Genomic DNA, 21,893 nt, shown 5'->3' on the forward strand with positions numbered 1-21,893 from the left:
CTAATTATACTCTGCAGATACCCATATCTTTACGACTCCAAAGCCCAAGCCCAAGCCCTTCATACTGGCCCACATTTTCTACAAAAATGTTTATATCATGGCATACTACCGGCACGCAGATATCCCCTTATCAGGAAAAGGGGAAAGGTGGCGGTAAAAGGGCAATATTGAGATGTGGGACTATCATGAACAAGCCAAATACGGTTCCTCTTTCAAACCACGGTATTCCTCCAGTGTTCGATATTGATTAAGAATCAGGAAAAGTGAGTTTTGATGAATAAAAAGTAACTGCTCTGTTTGTTATCCTTGTCTGGGTTGGCTCTTGTGTCCATTTTCAAGCTTCCCAAAGCAAACCTCCATTCACCCAAGCACATTCATGAGCAAGTCAGAACCTCACAGGGAGAAGGCAGAGGGGCTATCCCAGTTGCTGTACCCAGTTCTGCCCTTGGAGCTCCAGCAGACAAGCGCTGTTCCATCGGCACAGCCACCGGCCCGCCCTCTCTTCCCCTTTCTGGGTTCAGCATTGCCTCCGCTGCTTCCCTCCCTCCATTCCTCTCCCTGTCCTGCCTTCACCAACTCTCTCTGTTTTTAATGCAGAGGAGTTTAGATCTGCCCCAGATCGCTCACCACCCCTATCCTCTCTTCTGTATATGGCAAAAACCATTAACCAGAAGATGAAGTCTGCAACAAAACAAAAAGCCCTCAGTTTCTAGAGTGACCTCCACTGAAAACACTTGGGAGGGAAAAGGGGGAGATTATAGATAAGACTTGTTTTCCTGCCATATATTTAAAATCAAGGTAATAGATTTATTCTGTGTATTTGAGGGAGTTGAATGATTTACATGTCGCCAGCTATCTGAAGAGGAAAAATGTGGATTAACTCGCACTGTAAGCCACATTTACTCTAGTGATGTCTTAGGACTTCTTATAGATAAGGATTATCAGACAGCCACCTGCCTAGATTCTCCCTTGACCTCTATCTGGCGGTAACTACACTTCCTTTCTTTGAACTGAATACATTTTATATATTGGTAAAACAAGGGGGAAACGTTGCTTTTTAAAAAATGTTATGGGAATGTAAATCAACTCCCCTCTCCCCTTTCCCTATAAAAGCAACTGGGGTGACAGAAGTAAGTGGGTAAGTCAAGGCTGCCTCTCTCTGAGCTGAGAATGAGAAAGAATAAAATCATGGACCTGGAAGGCAATGGATGTAGCCATATGGAACTGTCTTATTCGAGAGCTTCCTAGAGCTCTGGACCCCGGCTGCTCAATAGGCTGACCCCAGCCATGGGAGAATGGGGTGCCAGGAAGTAAACATATTTAGAGCTTACCCTTTAGGCAAGACCTGACAGTGGTTCTTATCCCCAGTGGCAACTGGAAATGAGGGCGGGCACATGTCGGCTGTGAAAATGACTAGGAGTCCCTGCTGGTATTTGGTGGGAAGGAGCCAGGGTGACAGATGCCAGTAGTGCATGCAGAGCAAAACGCTGTTGTCCACACTGACCATAGTGCCCCTCTAAGGATACTGGCCCAGCATTCCTGATGTGCAAGTAGACTCCTCATGTAGAGGTCCGGCTAAGAGCTCAGTCAAAAATCTGGAAGAAGTTTTAGGAAAAGCAACTTTCTTGCCACTTACTCTGGGACAGTGAACTAATGCCAAGTGACAGGGGAGGTGTTCTAGAATAGCGACTTTCAAATATGAGTCATGTGCCATTAGGGTCATGAAATCAATTTAGTGTGTCACAATGAGTAATCTTTAGAAGTGGAATAGAATAAAAGCAAATAGAAAATATCAGCACGTACCATTAGTAAGAGAGAGGGTGTATGTGTGTTCACCAATAAAATATGGAAAATGTATTTCTTACTGTGGGTCTCAGACTTCCAAGTAGCTAGTACCACAGGCATGAGCCACCACACCTGGCTTATTTTTAAAATTTGTTTGTGCAGATGGGGTCTTGCTGCGTTACCCAGGTTGATCTCAAACTCCTGGCCTGAAGCCATCCTCCCATCTTGGCCTTCCAAAGTGCTGGGATCACAGGCATGAGCCACCACACTTGGCCCACTTCCAACTTTTCTTCCAAAGCTTCCTGGCTTGTCTAAGGCTTCATAGAATTGAAGAAAGTTAGGGCCTTTCTTGGGATTAGGCTTTGGCTTAAAGGAATATTGTGCTGGTTTAATCTTCTATCCATACCACTCAAACTTTCTCCATATCAGCAATAAGGCCATTTTGGTGTTTTTAATCTTTCATGTTTTCACTGAAGTAGCATTTTTTATTTCTTTCAAGAAATTTTTATTTGCATTCACGACTTGGCTGTTTGGTGCAAGAGGCCTAGCTTTAGGCCTAGCCTATCTTTTGATATAACTTCTTCACTAAGCTTAATCATTTCTAGCTTTTCATTTAAAGTGAAAGATGTGTAAATTTCACTTGAACACTTCAAGGCCATCGTATGGTTATTAATTAGCCTAATTTTAATATCGTCCTGTCTCAGGGAATAGGGCACCCAAGGAGAGAAGAGAAAAAGGAAAGTTGGTGAAGCAGTCAGAACTGCTGCTTAAGTTATATGGGCATGGTTTGTGGTACCCCAAAACAATTACAATAGTAACATCAAAGATCCCTGATAGGCCGGGTGCTCACGCCTGTAATCCCAGCACTTTGGAAGGCAGAGGCAGGTGGATCAAGAAGGCAGGAGATCAAGACCAGCCTGGTCAACATGGTGAAACCCCATCTCTACTAAAAATACAAAAATTAGCCAGGCGTGGTGGCAGGCGCCTGTAATCCCAGCTACTCGGGAGGCTGAGGCAGGAGAATCGCTTGAACCTGGCAGGCGGAGATTGCAGTGTGCTGAGGTTGTACCACTGCACTCCAGCCTGGGTGATAGAGAGAGACTCCATTTCAAAAAAAACAGGATCACTGATAACAGCGCCCCATAACAGATAGTATAATAATGAAAAAGTTCTATGTATTACAAGAATTATCAAAATGTGACACAGAGACACAAAGTAAGTACATGCTATTGGAAAAAATGGTGACAATAGGCATGTTCAATGCAGGATTGCACAAATCTTCAATTTGCAAAAAAAAAAAAAAATGCAATATCTGTGAAGCACAATAAAGCAATGCACAATACAATGAGGTATGCCTGTATTTCCAATTACGTGTGTTTCAATCCTGTATGTGAAGAGAGGAGGAAAAGAGTACAAGAATTAAAAAGCAGTAATCTCATCAATTTTTTACAGGATGTAATTTCACACAGTAAAAAGCTGAATAAGAAAAAAGGAGGAGAAATGGAAATACTGAATAACACCGACAACCAAGGAATAAAAAGTTTGAGTAAGGAGAGGAGAAAAACACTAGAAACATATCAGCAACTGTTTTACCTTTTACAGGTAAGAACAATTTATCTTTCACTCTGAGTCTGGGAGTACTGCTATGTTACATGTCTGTGGCTTACAAGGAGTCTTTTATCATGCTTCAGCTATAATAGCATCCCTGTGTTGAGCATCTACTAAGTACCAAGGCTATTTTTGGTGCTTTACATACATTCTCTCATTTAATTCTTACCATAACCCTGGGAGCCGCGAGAGAATAAGTACTATTGTTATTCCTGCATTACAGATGAGAAAACTGAGACACAGCCAGTACATGCAGTACATGATAAAGCAAGGGTTTTGAAACGCAGGCAGTTTGACTTCAGAGCCCATGCTCTTCACAATATTATACTGCGGTTACCTGCAGAAACAATATAAATCTGATAGTAACAAAACAAAAACAGGTACAGTCATCCATGAAAAAATTAAAATAACTGTATGTGAAAAACAGATATTTACCAGAACCAATCTCCCCTTCTGTGGGGGAAAGAGCCAGAGGGTTTGGGATTTCAAAACAGTACTTCTTTTTTCTTTTATTATTTTCATGATGTTACTGTGATCTAAATGAATAGTAATTTTCCATTGCTTCCTGAGTGATGGTGAGAACTAATAAGTTTGACTGGTTATGGTTGGACTTTGATGAATCACTTATTGTTTTGTTTGACCATTGATTCAGCCTGTCAGGCCTACTAGCACATACAGCTAGTCACAAAGGAAACTGCATGATAGCGATAGAAATAAACAAGCATCCTCTTCAGCAGGAAAAGTTTCCCCAAAGAGGTGGATCCATAGTTCTCCCTTGGAAGAGTCAGATGTCTCTCAGAGTGGGGCCACTGTTGGAATTCCTTCAAAGCCTGGAGATGCTTAGGTCTTTGTTTGAGGATGTCACTGTCTGTAGATGTATAGAGAGCACATTACACAAACCATAAATAAGAGGTGTGGCGAATCTCACGGACAATGTTAATTTTGGTAGGTTTGAAATTTCTCTACCTGGAATAAGAGGTTGGAGAACATCTTCAAACATATGAACATCTTCACACAAGTGGCCACCACACGGCGGTACAGAAGGAAAAGGTTAACAGTACTTAGAATTGTCTGTGGAACCCACTGTTTCACGCCGGCAAACTTAGAAAGAAAAGGGGCTCACTTTAAGCAGGAAAGGACTTTGGTCTGCCTAATTTAGTAGTCAACTACCAGTTTGAAAGTTAATCTTAGGCACTTATCATTTTTTATATCCATGAAATTTCAAGCATATTGAAGATTCTGTAGAATTTAGTTTTCTCAATTTGTCTCAATAAGTCAAAATCTAGTCATTGACCTAAGACTTGCATTGTTTATTAGATAAATGGAGGCATTTGGGAAGAAGAAAAAGCACAGGAGCATGTTTAGAATAATCCCACCAAACTTTATCCACAAACAATCCAAAATGTACAACCAAAGGGTGCAACCATTCAGTTGTATCAAGTGAAATCTCTGTTGAAATCATATATTTTTCTTCTCCTTCTCTTCTTTTGAGACATTAGCCCATTATCACTGAAGAAATTATAGAAAAGCAAATGACCTGGATTCCTTCAGCCCATAGGTTACACTTTAGCAAGACTTCTTCTTTTTTTGTGGAGATAAGGTCTCACTCTCTCGCCCAGGCAGGAGTGCAGTGGAGCAACCACAGCTCTCTGCAGCCTTCGTCTCCTGGGCTCAAGCAATCCTCCCACCTTGGCCTCCTAAGTAGCTGGGACTACAGACACATGCCACAATGCCTGGCTAATTTTTTCGTGTTTTTTGTAGAGACAGGGTTTTTCCATGTTGCGCAGGCTGATCTCAAACACCTGAGCTCAAGTGATCCACCCACCTCAGCCTCTTAAAGCACTAGGATTCCAGGCATGAGACACCACACCCGACGTAGCAAAAATTCTTAACCAAAGCCACAGGTCAGCTAGTATATAGGTTTTTGGGGGATTTGTCTCTTCAGTGTGAAACTGAATTTAAAAATTTTAGGTAACCTTAGGAGGAATGGTGAGTAGGCATCTTTATTTAGTCCTAGAGTAAGTTTCCTTTCTCCTAATTCCTATATACTTCACATTGGAAAAGAGTCACTACAGAGCTATCAAGAAAAAGTACTGAGCTGCTTATTTATAAAATTTCAACCCATCATTATGAACTTAAAAGTAAACCTAAGTGGTAAAGTAAACCAGAATTTGAGGTTTCTTAAAAGCTGCCCAAACTGCTTGAGTATATTAGATGAATACTAGTTTTCAAGTTTAGAAAAATTTTCTTCTCTTGTCAGAAAGAAGATGAAGATTAGGAGTATTAAATTTCTCTTTGAACATACTTTCCTCTGTAACCTGAATACTATTGTTCTCTTTGAACTTCTACCTGGTAGGTGTAGCTGCTGGAGAAAAGCCACATCACCATGAAGGCTGGTTCTGTATCCAACGGGTCCATTCCCATCAGAACCCGCAGGGTTCCACGTCCATTTTAAGTTCTTTGTTGTTTTTTGCTTATGGTCTTCTGGCACTTCCCTTATCAACTGTCCTGACCTTCACCCCTCTCTTCAGCCTCCCTACCTCACTCCCCCTTCTCACTCTGGGTAGAACATTGTGGCCATTTTGCTGTTCCCACATTGTAAATGTATTCTTTTCTTGTTCTTTCCAGTCTGACAAGATAGTATGCATTTCCTTCTACTCATCCATCAATCCTTCTAGGCCAGTCTATATAGCTGGGCCCTTAGTCCACTTTTCTTTTCTTTTCTTTTTTTTTTTTTTTAAAGATACAGAGTTTGTGTTGTCTAGGCTGGAATACAGTGGTATGATCACGGCTCACTGCAGCCTCGAAATACCGAGCTCAAATGATCCTCCCAACCTCAGTCTCCTGAGTAGCAAGGACTGCATGCATGCACCACCACGCCTAGCTAACTTATTTTTACTTTTTTCTAGAGACAGGGCCTGTCCATGTTGCCCAGGCTTGTCTCGAACTCCTGGGCTCAAGCTATCCTTCTGCCTCTGTCTCTCAAAGCGCTGGAATTATAGGTGCGAGCCACCATGCCCAAGCTTTGCCAGTGTCTTTGGACACCAGATTCTGTTGGCTACCCACCCTGTCTTCTGCGTCTCTACAATAAATATTAATATGTGGCTCAAAATGTCAACAGTGAAAAGTAGATATAATATGTTAAGTGTATCATATAGTGTGTATCATTTAAATCCTATCATAATTTTCTACTATAGCTTCCTATAGTATGATATGAATAATATTAAGTAATTAATATTTGATATTAATATTTTTAAATATTAATATACAATAGGAAGCTAAAGTAGAAAGTTATATTAATATCAGTCTAAAGGAAACTGTAGTAGAAAGTTATACTATATACTAATAGCATAGAGATGAGTACCTGGCACATAAAAATTATTTTATATACTCATCTATATGCTTTTAGTGACATTAAGTCATTGAAGACAGGGAATCAGATATTGCTTTGTGCTTTAATAATATATTAACTTACTGTTTTGTGGGATTTTTTTGTTTTCTTTTTCCTTCTTTCCTTCTAGACCAACCCTTTATACTTGGCTAAGCTGATTTTCCAGATGCCACAGAACAAGTCCACTAAATTTATGGATACTGTTATTTTCACACTATATAATTATGCCTCTAATCAGCGAGAAGAATATCTACTTCTCAAGCTTTTTAAAACTGCTCTGGAGGAAGAAATAAAGTATGTATACAAATATGTATGTAAAAATACCAATGAATAGATCCTTTTGTTAGTGGTGGCTGTCTTTGGTTTACTAAAATTATTTTCAAATTCATATAAGTTATTCCCACATATTAAAATATATCAAGTTTCTTGAGAATACTTCTATATCATTAGAGCTATATTCAAGTACCATTTTCTCCCACCAATGATACTTTCTGTAGTGTTAAATTAACTTTTGATTTTGTATGTCTGTAAAACTGAAAATCAATATTATATTGGAAGTCAGTGGAAACATTTAACTTAATTAAAATTCTGAGTAGTAAGGCCATTAATGGGTGAGAATGCAGAGTGCAATCTCTGCTGAAATAGTCTTCCCTTCTTACTAGAACTTAAGCTACTTTTGCTAATTTATTTTCCGACTCAGTTAATGTAAAAATTGTATAGGTAGCTATAATGAGTGGACTGAGAAACATGCATGAGAAATGTCCTTAGCTCAGGTGGCCTTCCTAACTTGTGGAAACCTTAAGTTATACTAGTTCCTGTTGGTTTTGGGAGCATAGGAGTCAGCCACCTCTGCCCTCCGGGTGTCTGTAAGCCCATGAGAAATGTGATTCATCAGCAATAGGAATGCTATGCAGTGGAATGTGGTAAGTACTAAATGAAGGACACTTCTAAATGAAGGACATGTACAGTGTATCAGGTTAGAGGATAGGAGGAAAGATTCCAGCTAGGTTGACTAGTAAAGATTTTGTAGAAGAGGTGGTGCTTGACCCAACCTTGAGGAATAGCTGCAATTTTTATGAGAAGAGATAGAAAAGGGAAACAAGGCACAATGGTGGTGGAAACAGCATGGGCATAGGTCCCAGAAGGAAAGTAAATTAGTCTAGCCAGAATGTGACCTAATTACTAACTACCAGGAGATGAATCCTGAAAGATAGGGTAGGGCCAGGTAGTGGGAGACTCTGAGTAAAGGCTCAGCTGTTAAGGCTCTATTTGCTTTTTGGGGGGGATCTGTGAAATCTTTATTTTTCTTCTTCTTCTTCTTCTTTTTTTTTTTTTTTTTGAAGACAAAGTCTCACTCTGTCTCCCCAGCTGGAGTGCAATGGTGATCTCAGTTCACTTCAACCTCCGCCTCCCGGGTTCATGCCATTCTCCTGCCTCCGCCTCCTGAGTAGCTGGGACTACAGGCACCCACCACCACGCCCAGCTAATTTTTGTATTTTTAGTAGAGAAGCGGTTTCACTATGTTGGCCAGGCTGATCTCGAACTCCTGACTTCAGGGGGATAGGTCCCAGAGAGATGGCGGGTGAAGCTGTGCATGCACATGAGGTCTGAGGGGAGAACGTGGGTTTTGGCTGGACTCTGGTAGACCAGTTATTCTTTTGTTTGGACATTGATTCACCCTCATTCGCCTTACAAGCACCTACAGTTAGTCAAAAAATAAACAAAAATAGCATTTAAAGGTGGGAAGAGGAGCCAGCAAAGGAAATAAAAAGGAATGACTGGATAAGATAAGAACCAGGCACTGTCAGGCTCTAAAGGGGAAGGTGGTGGAAGAGAGAGAGAAAGTGGTCAAGAGGGAGAAGAGAAAGGGAAGGAAGAGAGGAGAGAGGCCCAAAGAATCAGCAACCATAAATCAAGAAAAGCTCTCTCAGCCATCTGATGCGGCTAGAAGCTGTATTGCAGCTTTGAGTGGGATTTGAAAAAGTGAAAACAGTTCATTCAATCAAGAAAGTTGTTTTTGAAATTTGGTAACTACAGGGGCATGATACTTGTACAGTGTCACCCAGTATTGTTAGTCCTGGTCCATTTTCAGCTCATACCTGCCTTCTAGATTGAAATTGAGGCTGTGACTTTATTTTCAGATCCTCAAATTGCTCATCTAAGAAACATACACCGTATAGACTGGGAACAGTGGCTCATGCCTGTAATCCCAGCACTTTGGGAGACCAAGGCAGGTGGATCATTTGAGGTCAGAGTTGGGACCAGCCTGGCCAACAATGGTGAAACTCCATCTCTCTGAAAATACAAAAATTAGCTGGGTATGGTGGCGTGTGCCTGTAATCCCAGCTACTCAGGAGGTTGAGACAGGAGAATCGCTTGAACCCTGGAGGAGGAGGTTGCAGTGAGCCAAGATCGCTCCACTGCACTCCAGCCTGGGCAATAGAGTGAGACTCTGTCTCAAAAAGAAAAAAGAAATATACACCTTATAAATGATTGCTTGTTTTTGAAGCACACCAACTTAGATTTTCATAAAGAAAAGTATAATTCCATGAAGTCCTTGCCTTCCAGAGGGAAGATACATTGTTTAAAACTGTATCCAGGCCCAGTGCCATGGCTCATGTCTGTATTTTCAGCACTTTGGGAGGCCAAGGCAGGCGGATCACCTGAGATCAGGAGTTCAAGACCAGCCTGGCCAACATGGTGAAACCCCATCTTAAAGTACAAAAATTAGCCCCAGGCATATGGTGGCACACACCTGTAGTCCCAGCTACTCAGGAGGCTGAGGCAGGAGAACTGCTTGAACCTGGGAAGTGGAAGTTTCAGTGAACCAAGATCACACCACTGCACTCTAGCCTGGGTGATAGAGCAAGACTGTCTCAAAAAAAAAAAAAAAAAACTGTATCCATAGAAGCAAACCATTTTGTTTTGTCTTGGGCTTTTTTAGATCGAAGGTGGACCAGGTACAGGACATAGTTACTGGTAACCCTACAGTCATCAAGATGGTCGTCAGCTTCAATAGAGGTGCCCGGGGACAGAACACCCTGCGCCAACTCCTGGCTGCAGTGGTGAAAGAGATCATCGAGGACAAGTCGCTGATTATCAACACGAACCCTGTAGAGGTGTACAAGGCTTGGGTGAACCAACTAGAAACACAGACTGGAGAGGCCAGGTAATAGTCAGGAAGGTGTTGGTCTTCTGTTGTGCTTTTTGATATTTTCACATGTGTATTTATTTACGCCCTTAAACTTTGTTAGGCAAACGGTACATAGTCAATTGTCAATCCAAAATGTTACCTCCCTTTAACATATCCATGCAAATTACGTCTTGATACTAAAAGGTATTTTCAGATTTCAGAGCCAGGTGATCCCCGATGCCACAGCTTCCATAATTCTCTCCCTTGTTTGTTTTCTTTGTGTATTTCTAAACCTCGACCTAGAGATGGTGCAGACTCTCTCTTCACCTGATAATACATACTTTCTTTACAGTTACCAATCAAGTAACTTTACTGTGTAAGGTTTAACAATCCAGGTTGGATTGGCTTATTCCAAGTGGTGGTTTGTAGATTTAAGCAATCCTAGCTTCTTGTTTCTGTAAAAGGATGTCTGTGAAATAAAGTGTACACAGAGAATTTTGTAATTATGTGGCTGGTTGTCACAGTACTATTTGTAATAATAAAAAGTCAGGAAAAGTCAAAATATTTAGCGTTGAAGGATTTGTTAAATAAATGTTGGTATAGCACATAATGGAATAAGTATTTGGAATGGTGGTGTAGATATACATTTCTTGGCACAGAAAAAGTTCATGGTATATTTTCCAGTTGGAGTTAGGTGCAATAACCCATTTTTCTGGGAAAAGAATGCTCATTGCATACACCACACAGGATCTGTATAGAATGTCTATATACACAAATTGCATTATACTCATCAACACGTGAGGCCCATAGACATACATGCACAGAGGAGGATTTGGACAGTTATGCCCTAAGGTATGAAAATTGGTTGTCTGCTTTGGTATTGTTTTAGATGATATGTGATTTTATTTTTCCGTAATGAACATTTGCTTTTTATAATTAAAAGAAACTTAGCTGAGTCTAAATTACCTGGGTCTGCCTATTATTTTGCCAGAAGAGCCCAGAGGGACAGCCTCAAGTCCTTCCTGCTCCAAGTTGCAGAAGGTACCCTCTGTGAGGGTGGAGCCTCCCCTCATTTACTAAACATTTTGTTACTGGTGCCAGCGGGCAAAGTCCAATTCACTGTACAAAGCTTGACTATAGAACCAACTTGGCAAGAAAAACTAATGCTTGTACCTAAGCCTCCAGTTAATTTAAAGCCTTTGTGTTTTCAGCAAGTTGCCTTATGATGTGACCACAGAACAAGCTCTAACATACCCAGAAGTGAAAAATAAACTGGAGGCTTCCATTGAGAACCTGAGAAGGGTCACCAACAAAGTCCTGAATTCTATCATTTCTTCCCTTGATCTACTGCCGTAAGTTGTACTTGCAGCAAGTTTAACATTCTTTCCTGGAAGTTCTTGGAATACGATGTAAAACAAGCCCCTGTAGTGAAGACAGCAGTTTTCCCTTATACTGTGTTTACTATTTTAAAGATTGCTACATTTACCTTTTAAATCCTGAGTGTTGTGTAAAGAAGGGGCAATACTTCAGTAGCAAACACAGCTCAGTTATTATCATCAGTGGAAGTCCTGTGATTCCATTACCATCTCATCTTATGTTTAATTTTTAGAAAAACTACTCAGCTGAAGTTGACTGGAACAATTGCTGTGTGTTTTTTCCTCACTCCGCCTTTTTTCCATTATTTTCTTTTGTCATCTGTTTTATATGTAGTTATGGATTGAGGTATATAGCCAAAGTACTGAAGAATTCGATCCATGAGAAATTCCCCGATGCAACAGAAGATGAGCTATTAAAGGTAGATTTTCAAGGGTAATCTCACCATAGCTTCTCCTGGGGTTTGAATCAAAATTACCAACATATAACTTTGTAAGATTGTTCCCCATGTGTAATTATTTATAAAAAGCTGCAGGTCTTCTGTTTCTAATGACTCTCAAGATAATTGATTAAGCTGAGGTTAATTTGGAGATCCTAGACATTATTGAAATTCCTGTATTAGAGCATTTTGGGGGCAATGAGCATTTTTTCATCAAAAACAACTTTACAAATTATGCTATTAATAATGTGTGATAGTATTCATTACCTTTACTTAACTCCTTGTTAGGATTTACATCAGAAAATGATCTGCTTTCTCTTGGGAAATGTAGGGAATATGTATCTTAAAAAAAAAAAAAAAAAAAAAACTAAACTAAAACTCTTGAGTTTTCTTTCTTAAAAATGCTCTTGCACTTCTACATCACTCCAGATTGTTGGAAACCTCCTGTACTATCGGTACATGAATCCAGCCATTGTAGCTCCAGATGGCTTTGATATCATCGACATGACAGCTGGAGGTCAGATAAATTCTGACCAAAGGAGAAACTTAGGATCGGTGGCCAAGGTTCTTCAGCATGCAGCCTCCAACAAGCTGTTTGAAGGAGAAAATGAGCATCTCTCATCTATGAACAATTATTTATCAGAGACGTATCAGGAATTCAGGTGAGAGGGGCCGTTAGTTTTGGAGAAACATGCAAGAATGGTAGGCAAGAATAATATGTGCTCTGTGGCCAGAGCTAGAGTGGGCATGGAGGACAGGAACCCCAGGTGGTTACAAGCATTTCTTCTACCAACCACTCGGGGAAAGAGGAAAGAGGGAAGTGCAGGCAAGATTGCCTCTGCCTGGCGATCCCATCCCACCCCAACTGCTGCACTCCCATTACACTGAGTCTTTTCTGTGCGTATTCTTTCTGCTGCTGACAAAATGGAATGCTTGTTCTTCCTTGTAGGCTACAGGCTTCTAGTACCTAGAATTTAAAAATCAAAATAGCAGATTTCTGCTTTTTTCAACTTAAGAAGACAGGAATCATTTTTAAAAAGTTTTCCTATGAGGAAGAACTTGCCTTATCTACATCAAATACATTTGACCCTTGATTAACACAGGTTTGAACTGCTCGGGTCTATTTATATATGGATTTTTTCAACCAAAGACAGAGAGAAAATACAGTATTCATGGGATGCAAAACCCACATATACAGACAGATGACTTTTCACATACATGGTTCCACAAGGCCAATTTCAAACTTGACTATGCACAAATTTTGGTGTGTATGGGGGTCCTGGAACCAATCCCCCAAACATACCAAGGGACGACTGTAGTAGGAAATGGAATACTTGATTTTGAAAGGTTAGGAAAGCCCAGATTTTATATTTGTTGATGATTGTATATGTGAATATGTTCTGTTCTATTTTCAAGCCTTTCTTAATGACACATTTAAGAAGATTTAATTCTATTGATTTGTGTTTCCAAGTTATATCACTAATCATTAACAAGAAAGGCATGAGTCTGGTAGTCAGATTCACTCCTCCTAGAGCTCTGAGGAAGCACTTTCCTCTTGTCATGTTTGTTCTCATGTCTGCCATTTAATCAACAGGCCATAGAAGTATAACATCAATTTTGCCTCTTTTAAATCCTCACTTGGAAACTTATTTCCTATTCCTCAGTCTCCCTCTGGGTGAGTGACTTATCTGAAAACAAAGGTAGTTCATGATTATTCATTTCTATTTAGAATTTGTGGTCTTTTGTGAGAAAATTACCCCAAATCCTCTTACTACAGAAAGTGTTGATTTTTCAAGCTGCAATTTTTTCATTCTTCTCACCGACTAAAAAAGTAATATCCAGGCTGGGCAACATAGGGAGACCTCATCTCTACAAAAAATTTTAAAAATTATCCAGGCGTGGTGGCACGCACCTGTAGTCCCAACTACTCAGGAGGCTGAGATGGGAGGATCACTTGAGCCCGGGAGGTCGAGGCTGCAGTGAGCCGTGTTTGTGCCACTGTATTCCAGCCCAGGTGACAGGGTGAGACGCTGTCACACATACACACACACAAAGTAATATCCATTCCCCACATTTCTCATGAACTTTTAACTGCTGGTATTCCTATCAGTCATTTATGTTCCCAGCTATTCTTTATTTAAAAAAAAAAAAAAAAAAAAAAAAAAAAAAAAAAAAAACAAGACCAAAGAAGTGAGCCTCTTCTAAACTCGTCCTTTCTTCCACTCATATTTGTCCTTTGTGTTTCTCAGAAATCTACAAAAAATTATAACCAAAGCAGCACAGGAAAACTGATTGTCACACGGGAACATGCTCCCCACAACGGGGCTCTGCTGTTTAACCTCCCCCAGCCTCTGGCTGGGAAAGCAGAGGTCATTTCTGGTACATAAGACCCTGGTGCCCATAGGAGAGATACCAACAATGATTTCAGGCATATGAAACATTTACAACTTTATAGAATAAAGTATATATTCGACCTGCACAAGACTTGTTTAGGCAAAGAATACATAGAACTACTAAACTGTGATCACAGCACGTCTCACTTTTCTTGATCTCTGTCAAAACTTGCTATAGCTTAAAATAGATTTTTTAGGGTCTGAGTACTGGGACATGTTATGTGTCTGGATGTCTAGCCTTAACAGTCTTTCCATCAGCCAGCAGATATTTGCAGCAACAAAGAAGAGTAGACTTAATCTCATTTTTGTCAAACTGGTAACAGAAGCTCTGAAGGGTGATTAGGGTGATGCAGGCCCAGGAGCTTGTGCTTTTTAAAGCAGCAAATTTGACTAATTGTTTTTTCTATTGTAGTCCTCACAGAGACTTGATTCTTAGATCAAGAATTATCATTTTTGACTTTTTATTTTAAGTTTCAGGGACCATTTTTAAAGTAACATTTTTAAGATGACCTGTGCATAGGTCACTATATCACTAAGTCACAAACAGGGCCTGAGGCCCTCGCCACTCTCTACAATCCTGTTTGAGGAGCTGGGTCCAATATCCAGAAACATGGATGCAGCTCCGACAGCCAGGAGCCAGCCTGAAAGAAGCCATAACACGTCCTCTCAAGGTTTGAGTTGGGAACAAAGTACATGTCATCATTCAAATTTTCCTAGCTATTTTGATGAAACTGTTTAATGCACACATTTGAGTCTATCTTAAGACTTTTTCCCCCTTTATTAGGAAATATTTTAAAGAAGCATGTAATGTCCCTGAACCAGAAGAGAAGTTTAATATGGACAAATACACAGACCTGGTGACAGTCAGCAAACCAGTCATTTATATTTCAATAGAAGAAATCATCAGCACACATTCAGTAAGTGGGGCTGGGGAGGCGTCTTAGCAATGGACCTATGGTTTAGGCATCTGTTATCTTGAAAATGTTTAATCTCTACAGGACTTATTGTACACATGTGCTAATACTCATATTCTTAACCCTAAAAATCCCTCAATTATTTATTCCATGACTCTTATACAGTAATAAAACTCCTTCTCCCAAACAAGAAAATTCTATTTTTACATGATATATTTATTCCCTGACTCCTATATATTAATAAAACTTCTCCCCAGAAAAGAAAGTGTACTTTTGGCATAATCCATTTACAAAGCCAGATTGTGACTGGGATGGTGGCTTATGCCTGTAATCCCAACACTTTGGGAGACTGAGGCAGGAGGATCACTTGAGCCCACGAGTTTGAGACTAGCCTAAGCAACATAGTGAGACCCTCATCTCTACAAAAAATTTTTAAAAATTAGCCAGGTTTAGTGGTACATGCCTGTAGTCACAGCTACTTAGGAGGCTGAGGTGGGAGGATCACATGAGCTCAGGAGTCTGAGGCTGCAGTGATCTATGATGATACCACTGCACTCCAGCCTGGGTAATGGAGGGAGACCCTGCCTCAAAAAATAATAATAATAAATAATAAAAATAAAGCCAGATTGTAAATGTGCAGTTTAAGCCCCAGGCAGGGACAGGCTATGGTGTTCTCATCAGCCAAAGCCATGCTATCTCGACCCACACCCTGTCTCTCCCCTCTTCTAGGAACCCTCTCAGTTTTTCCAGTAATTTTCTGAGGGAAATGAGAATATTCTTTTTATTCTAATGTTTTAACATAGAGAGGCAGTAAGCAGGCTATGCAAAGAAAACAAGAAACTATCACCCAAAGGTGGTAGCCTTCTGCGAAGAATCACTTCCATTGTTCTGGAAACCGCCATTTCTTGGAAGCAGGCAGTTTTTCACATCATGTGCTGTGCTATGACATCTACATCTGGTTTGCATGCAGACATCACTGCTGTCAGCCATTAGCATCTATTAAGTACCTGTTGGGTGCAGGGCACTGTGCTCAGTGGCATGGGGAAGGAATTGGGAGGCTTTAGATGGCTTTGCAAACATTAAAATTTTTAAAAAGCTAATCATTGAGGGGTTTGCATTGTTTTGTTTTTAAGATCAATTGGAACTTCTTTCCTGAAAAATCTTGGTTTTTAAAAGGTAACCTTTTCAAGAATAGTTTCAGACCTTATGAGTTAAAGCAAGGTCCTGGCGATATGTTAACAATGCACCCTGGACCTCCCAAATTAGAACCTGCATTCTAACAAGATCCCAGAGGATTCAGATGCACATTCAAGTTCTAGATGCTTCAGTTAAGGATGCACCCAACTTTGGCTTATACAGACAACTAAGGGGAAAGCATAATAAATACATGTTCTCAAAGGTTGTGCTCCAGCCCCCATCAAACCAGACATACTAACAAGTGGCAGGTTAGCTGCTTAAAATTTCAGTCTATTATTAAGCTCTTCTAAGAAACTAAAGCTTGAATGTAGATTTGAAGGAAAGATTGAATCTAGTATTGATTTTCTTCTTTCAGGATTGAAACAGGGAACTTCCCTGACATTTACATCAAGCTATCAATACGTACTGATTAAATGAATAGGCTATCCTTCTTTTCTCTATATATAAACACCCTAAATTACAAGGAAAACTGTCCAGCAATCTAGCAATGCATTACTTACGAAAATAATTATCTATTGGACAGACTTGTTTATATTTGAGCAATGACCCATTTGTCTGTTTTTATGGTACATTATCTGTCTTCAAAGAATGTGCACATCTTGGGTGCACATTTGCTGAATGCAATATCCACATGCAAGAAAAATGGTGGGGAGTACTTGTTTAGAGTGAGAGATTCTTTCCTGAGAGTAGCAGAGAGAAAATGTCACCATATTAATTTAGAAGTCTTAGAAGTCTTTAGGGAGAAATAGTCTCTTCTTTTGTTAACAAGAATTGAAAACAGAATTCAATCCTGGGAAAGAGAGCTTGTGACCGATTTGGAATTCCTTCCTGTGTTAGGTTGGAAGCAGATGTAATGTGGGGAAATTGTGTAATTTCATAGGAAGGCTGTCCTGTTTACTGTCTGCCTTCTGTGTGGAGGCGTCCGTGTGCAGACACAAGCACAGCAGTAGCAGGATTTGCCAAGCCTGTGGCCATGTGCTTGCCCCTTTCTCTAAGGAAGATGTAAGAACTTCAAAATAAGCGCTTTAAAAAGAAATTACTAGGAAATTTTGTCAGAATAAAAGGTAGAAGCCGACCACCTAAATCATTTTCAAAGAAAACAGCCAAATCAGTTGCCCTGTCTCATCAGAGAACAAGAACATAAATTTATCCATCTTGCATATTTTGTTCTTGTCTCTTAATTTTCCCTCCAAAACATCATATGTACCGCCTTTCCAGATTTTGCCCAGTCTTTGTATCACCTCTATTATTTATTTAATGCCTTTCTTTAAATCAACTCACCTTTTTAAAAACAACACATAATTTATTTGCTTTAAAACAAAGTACCTCTACTATAGTGAAAAACTAGCCTGCTTTGCCATACACAGAAACTTTAGAAGAAAATAAGAATAGTGAAAACAAAATAGTTAGATACAGTCACTTCTTGCCTTGAAGTTATGCATCTGAGGTGTGTTCTCTCTTTGTTAACAACCCTGCATGTGTCAGGGAAATGTTAAGAAAAAATTAGCATTAAACAGATACTCTCTCCTTCGCTGATCTTAAAGATGAGAAGAGAATGAAAAAGGCAGTAATCAAGACAGTGCTATGCTGGCATAAGGTTAGACATAAAGACCAACGGGATAGAATCAAGAGTCTAGAAATAAGCCATCACATTTATGGTCAATTCATTTTGACAAGGGACTAAGTTCAATGGGAAAATAGCGTCTTCAAATGGTACTGGGACAGCTGGAAATTCAAATGCCAAAGAATGTAGTTGTGCCCCTTCCTTCCACTCTATACAAAAAGTGAACTCAAAATGGGTCATGGACATAGATGGAAGAGCTAAAACTATAGATCTCTTTGAAATAAGATATAGGAGTAAATCTTTGTGACCTTGGATTAGGCAGTAGTTTCCTAGATTTGACACCAAACACGCAAGCAGCAAAGGAAGGAAATAAACTAGACTTCATCAAAATTGAAAACTTTTGAGCTATAAACAGAAATATCAAGAAATTGAGGCTAGGCATGGTGGCTGACACTTGTAATCCTGGTACTTTGGGAGGCCAAAGCGGGAGGATTGCTTGAGGCCAGGAGTTTGAGACCAGCCTGAGCAACATAGTGAGCCCCCATCTCTACAGAAAAGGAAAAAAAAATTAGCTGGGTGTAGTGGTGCATTCCTGTAGTCCTAGCTACTCGAGAGAATTAAACAGGAGGATCCCTTAAAGCCAGGAGTTTGGGGCTGCAGTGAGCCATGATCATGCCATTGTACCCTAGGTGACAGAGTGAGACCTTGTCTCATTAAAAAAAAAAAAAAAAATCATCCAGGTGCAGTGGCTTACACCTGTAATCCCAGCATATTGGGAGGCTGAGGCAGGTGGATCACTTGAGGCCAGGAGTTCAAGACCAGCCTCGCCAACATGGAGAAACCCTGTCTCTACTAAAAAATACAAAAATTAACCAGGTGTGGTGACACATGCCTGTAATCCCAGCTAGTTGGAAGGCTGAGGCATGAGAGTCACTTGAGCCTGGGAGGTGGAGGTTGCAGTGAACCACTCCAGCCTGGGCAACAGAACGAGAATTTGTCTCAAAAAAAAAAAAAAAAATTGAGAAGACAACCAAGAGAATGAAAGAAAATAATTGTAAATAATGTATTTGATTGGGGACTTATATCCAGAATATATAAAGAAATCCTACAACTCAATGATAGAAACATAATCCAATTTAAAAATTGGACAATTACACATCAAAGGACACAGTCAACTGAGTGAAAAGATAACCTATGGAATGGGAGAAAATATTTGTAAATCACATGTCTGGTAAAGGGTTAATATCTAGAATATATAAAGAATTCCTACAAATCGACAACAAAACAACCCAATTATAATATGAACAAAGGACTTGAACAGATGTTTTTCCAGAGAAGTATACAGATGGTCAGCATCACTAATAATTAGAGAAATCAAAACCGAAACTGCAAGGATATACCACTCACACCCAGTAGGATGATTAATATCAAAACAAAACAAGAAGAACAACCAAAAAAAAAAAAAAAAAACAGAAAATAAGTGTTGAGAAGGATGTGAAGAAAATGTAACCCTTGCACCCTGTTGGTGGGAATGTAAAATGATGCGGCTGCTGTGGAAACAGTATGGTGGTTCATCAAAAATTTAAACATAGAGGCTGGAGTATGGCGGCACGATCGATTTAAAAAAATGAAACATAGAATTACCTCATAATCTAACAGTTCCACTTCTGGAAGTATAACCACAGAAAAACGAAAGCAGAGTCAAAGAGTTATTTGTTCACTCATGTTCATAGCAGCATTGTTCACAACAGCCAAGCGTCTATCACTAGATGAATGGATAAAATGTGTTATATTCATACAATATGATATTATTCAGCTTTAAAAAGAAGGAAATTCTGATACATGCTACAACACGGAGGAACCTTGAGGACATTATGCTAATTGAAATGAGCCAGTCACAAAAAGACAAATACCGCTTATATAAGGTACCTAGAGTAGTCAAATTCATAGAGGTATATTTGTGGTTTCCAGGGGATAGAAAGAAGACATAATGGAGAGTGATTACCAATGGGTACACGGTTTCTTTTAGGGTAGTGAAACTGTTCTACAGTCAGAGGGTGGTAATGGTTGCACAGCTCTGTGAATACACTAGAAGCCATTCCATCGTACATTTTAAGTGAGTGGATTTGATGTATCTGAATTCATTTTGGTAAAGCTGTTGGAAAAAAGATTGAAAATGGAAAAGGAACTAGCTTTTCATTATGATGCAGGATTTTATAAAAATAGTTGCTCAGAACAACAAATGTTACCTCCTGTCTCCAGGATTACTAGTTCCATACTTTGGAAATGTTGTTTCAATGTAACTAGAAATGCGAGCAAAAACAGATGTGTTGCTGTTCGTGTATAAGGTTGTAACAATTAAACCAACTCCATTAAAATTTGTTTAAATTTAAAAAAAAAACAAGAACCAGATGTGTTGTCCTTCATGGTTTCCCCCAAGTGCTGCTACCCCTCAGGAGTTAATGCTGTTTCCTCTAAGACCTGGCAATACACCCCAACAGATGTTACTCATCTTTGGTCCTTCTTAGGATCAGGAAAGGGGAAACCACTCAGGACATCTAGGTCTCTTACGTCCTTACCCAGGAGAGATCTTCATTGCAAGACAGATTGAAACAGCTAATAGTAGTGATTAAGAAAAAAATGACTGTAGTGTTTGATTACTGCATAGAAATGTAAATGCCCTTCCAGTTTGTTACCAACGTTAGCTGAAAGACCTGCCTCATTCTGGACTCTTTCCCCCAACTTTGACTTTTTCTATGGAGGAAGAGCGAAGCACAGAGATCAGGTAGTAGAAGGCTACTCCTTGGCAGACCTTGCTGAAAAAGGGTTTATGAACATGTTTCTTGCTACAATTTCTTGATGTACAGTAGGTACTTCCCTCTAAGATACAATAAAAACTGTCTCTATGTCTCTGATTTTTATAAATGTCATACTTGTGTTTAAGATTTAAATAGTATGAGGAGGACATTATGAAAAATTTCATATAAATATGGTACAGTTGAGAATTTACTTTTTTCTTTGTGTGTGTGTTGCTTTCTACATAAAGCTCCTGTTGGAACACCAGGATGCAATTGCCCCTGAAAAAAATGACTTACTGAGTGAATTGCTGGGGTCGCTGGGAGAGGTGCCGACCGTGGAATCTTTTCTTGGTAAGAGCTTGTTCCTTCTACCTATCCCTTGGTTTTTGTTTAATTGGGTTGGTTGGTTGGTTGGTTGGTTGGTTTTCCTATCCTAGATAAAACAATTTCTTTTGGAATTTAATGCTTAAGCATATTTAAAGAATAACAACTACACTTGCCCCTTCCTACAGTGAGAGTTCTATAATTGATAGAGTCCAGGATTATAAAATAATTCAGTATTTTTGAAGGTAAGCTCCAGATATGTAAAAAAGGAATTGTCAACCTGTATTATACAGAAAGAAGGCATCGTTAACCAAATTTATTAGAAAATGAGAAATAATTTTATTAACAGTTATCCTTTTTAGTAATTTGTTTGTATTTGAAATACCTATGTCCCATGTCATTTTAATTTTTCAATCGATATTTTAAAAGCCACTTTAGCTATAGTAGAATGTGGGTTTTGTGAAGGCCATGATCTCCCATTTAATTACTGAGCCTGTCTTTCCCACAGAACTTTTATGTTACGTTATTGGTGCCATCATCACAAAGAGTGAATTGTAAAAATAACACTAGGATTTTTTCCTTACAGGAGAAGGAGCAGTTGACCCCAATGACCCTAACAAGGCAAATACATTAAGTCAGCTTTCAAAGACCGAGATTTCTCTTGTCTTGGCAAGCAAATATGACATAGAGGACGGTGAGGCTATAGATAGCCGAAGCCTCATGATAAAGTAAGTTTGGGGATTAAAGGGCACATGTCTCCAAATGCACATCTTAAACCATGCAAATTCAAATAAGGCTAAATCCCAACTAATTTATTGAAAAGTATGTGAACATTGGCCAGGCATGGTGACTCACGCCTGTAATCTCAGCGCTTTGGGAGGCTGAGATAGGCGGATCACGAGGTCAAGAGATTGAGACCATCCTGGCCAACATGGAGAAACCCCATCTCTACTAAAAATATAAAAATTAGCTG

General features: G+C 39.6%; 1 protein-coding gene across 5 annotated transcripts in view; it reads left to right on the forward strand.

Moving 5' to 3' along the window:
- IQGAP2 (IQ motif containing GTPase activating protein 2) overlaps positions 1 to 21,893 on the forward strand; it is a 310,132-nt gene that overhangs the window by 264,100 nt on the left and 24,139 nt on the right. For all 5 annotated transcript variants that reach the window (XM_015140297.3, XM_078004903.1, XM_028849526.2 and 2 more), the window contains 9 exons: positions 3,238 to 3,387; positions 6,915 to 7,078; positions 9,729 to 9,953; positions 11,129 to 11,269; positions 11,628 to 11,712; positions 12,160 to 12,392; positions 14,908 to 15,040; positions 20,845 to 20,947; positions 21,507 to 21,648. In XM_015140297.3, coding sequence (XP_014995783.1) covers positions 3,238 to 3,387; positions 6,915 to 7,078; positions 9,729 to 9,953; positions 11,129 to 11,269; positions 11,628 to 11,712; positions 12,160 to 12,392; positions 14,908 to 15,040; positions 20,845 to 20,947; positions 21,507 to 21,648 — 1,376 coding nt within the window. The remainder of the gene's footprint in view (positions 1 to 3,237; positions 3,388 to 6,914; positions 7,079 to 9,728; positions 9,954 to 11,128; positions 11,270 to 11,627; positions 11,713 to 12,159; positions 12,393 to 14,907; positions 15,041 to 20,844; positions 20,948 to 21,506; positions 21,649 to 21,893) is intronic.

This window comes from Macaca mulatta, chromosome 6, assembly GCF_049350105.2.
Source record: "Macaca mulatta isolate MMU2019108-1 chromosome 6, T2T-MMU8v2.0, whole genome shotgun sequence".
NCBI lineage: Eukaryota > Metazoa > Chordata > Mammalia > Primates > Cercopithecidae > Macaca > Macaca mulatta.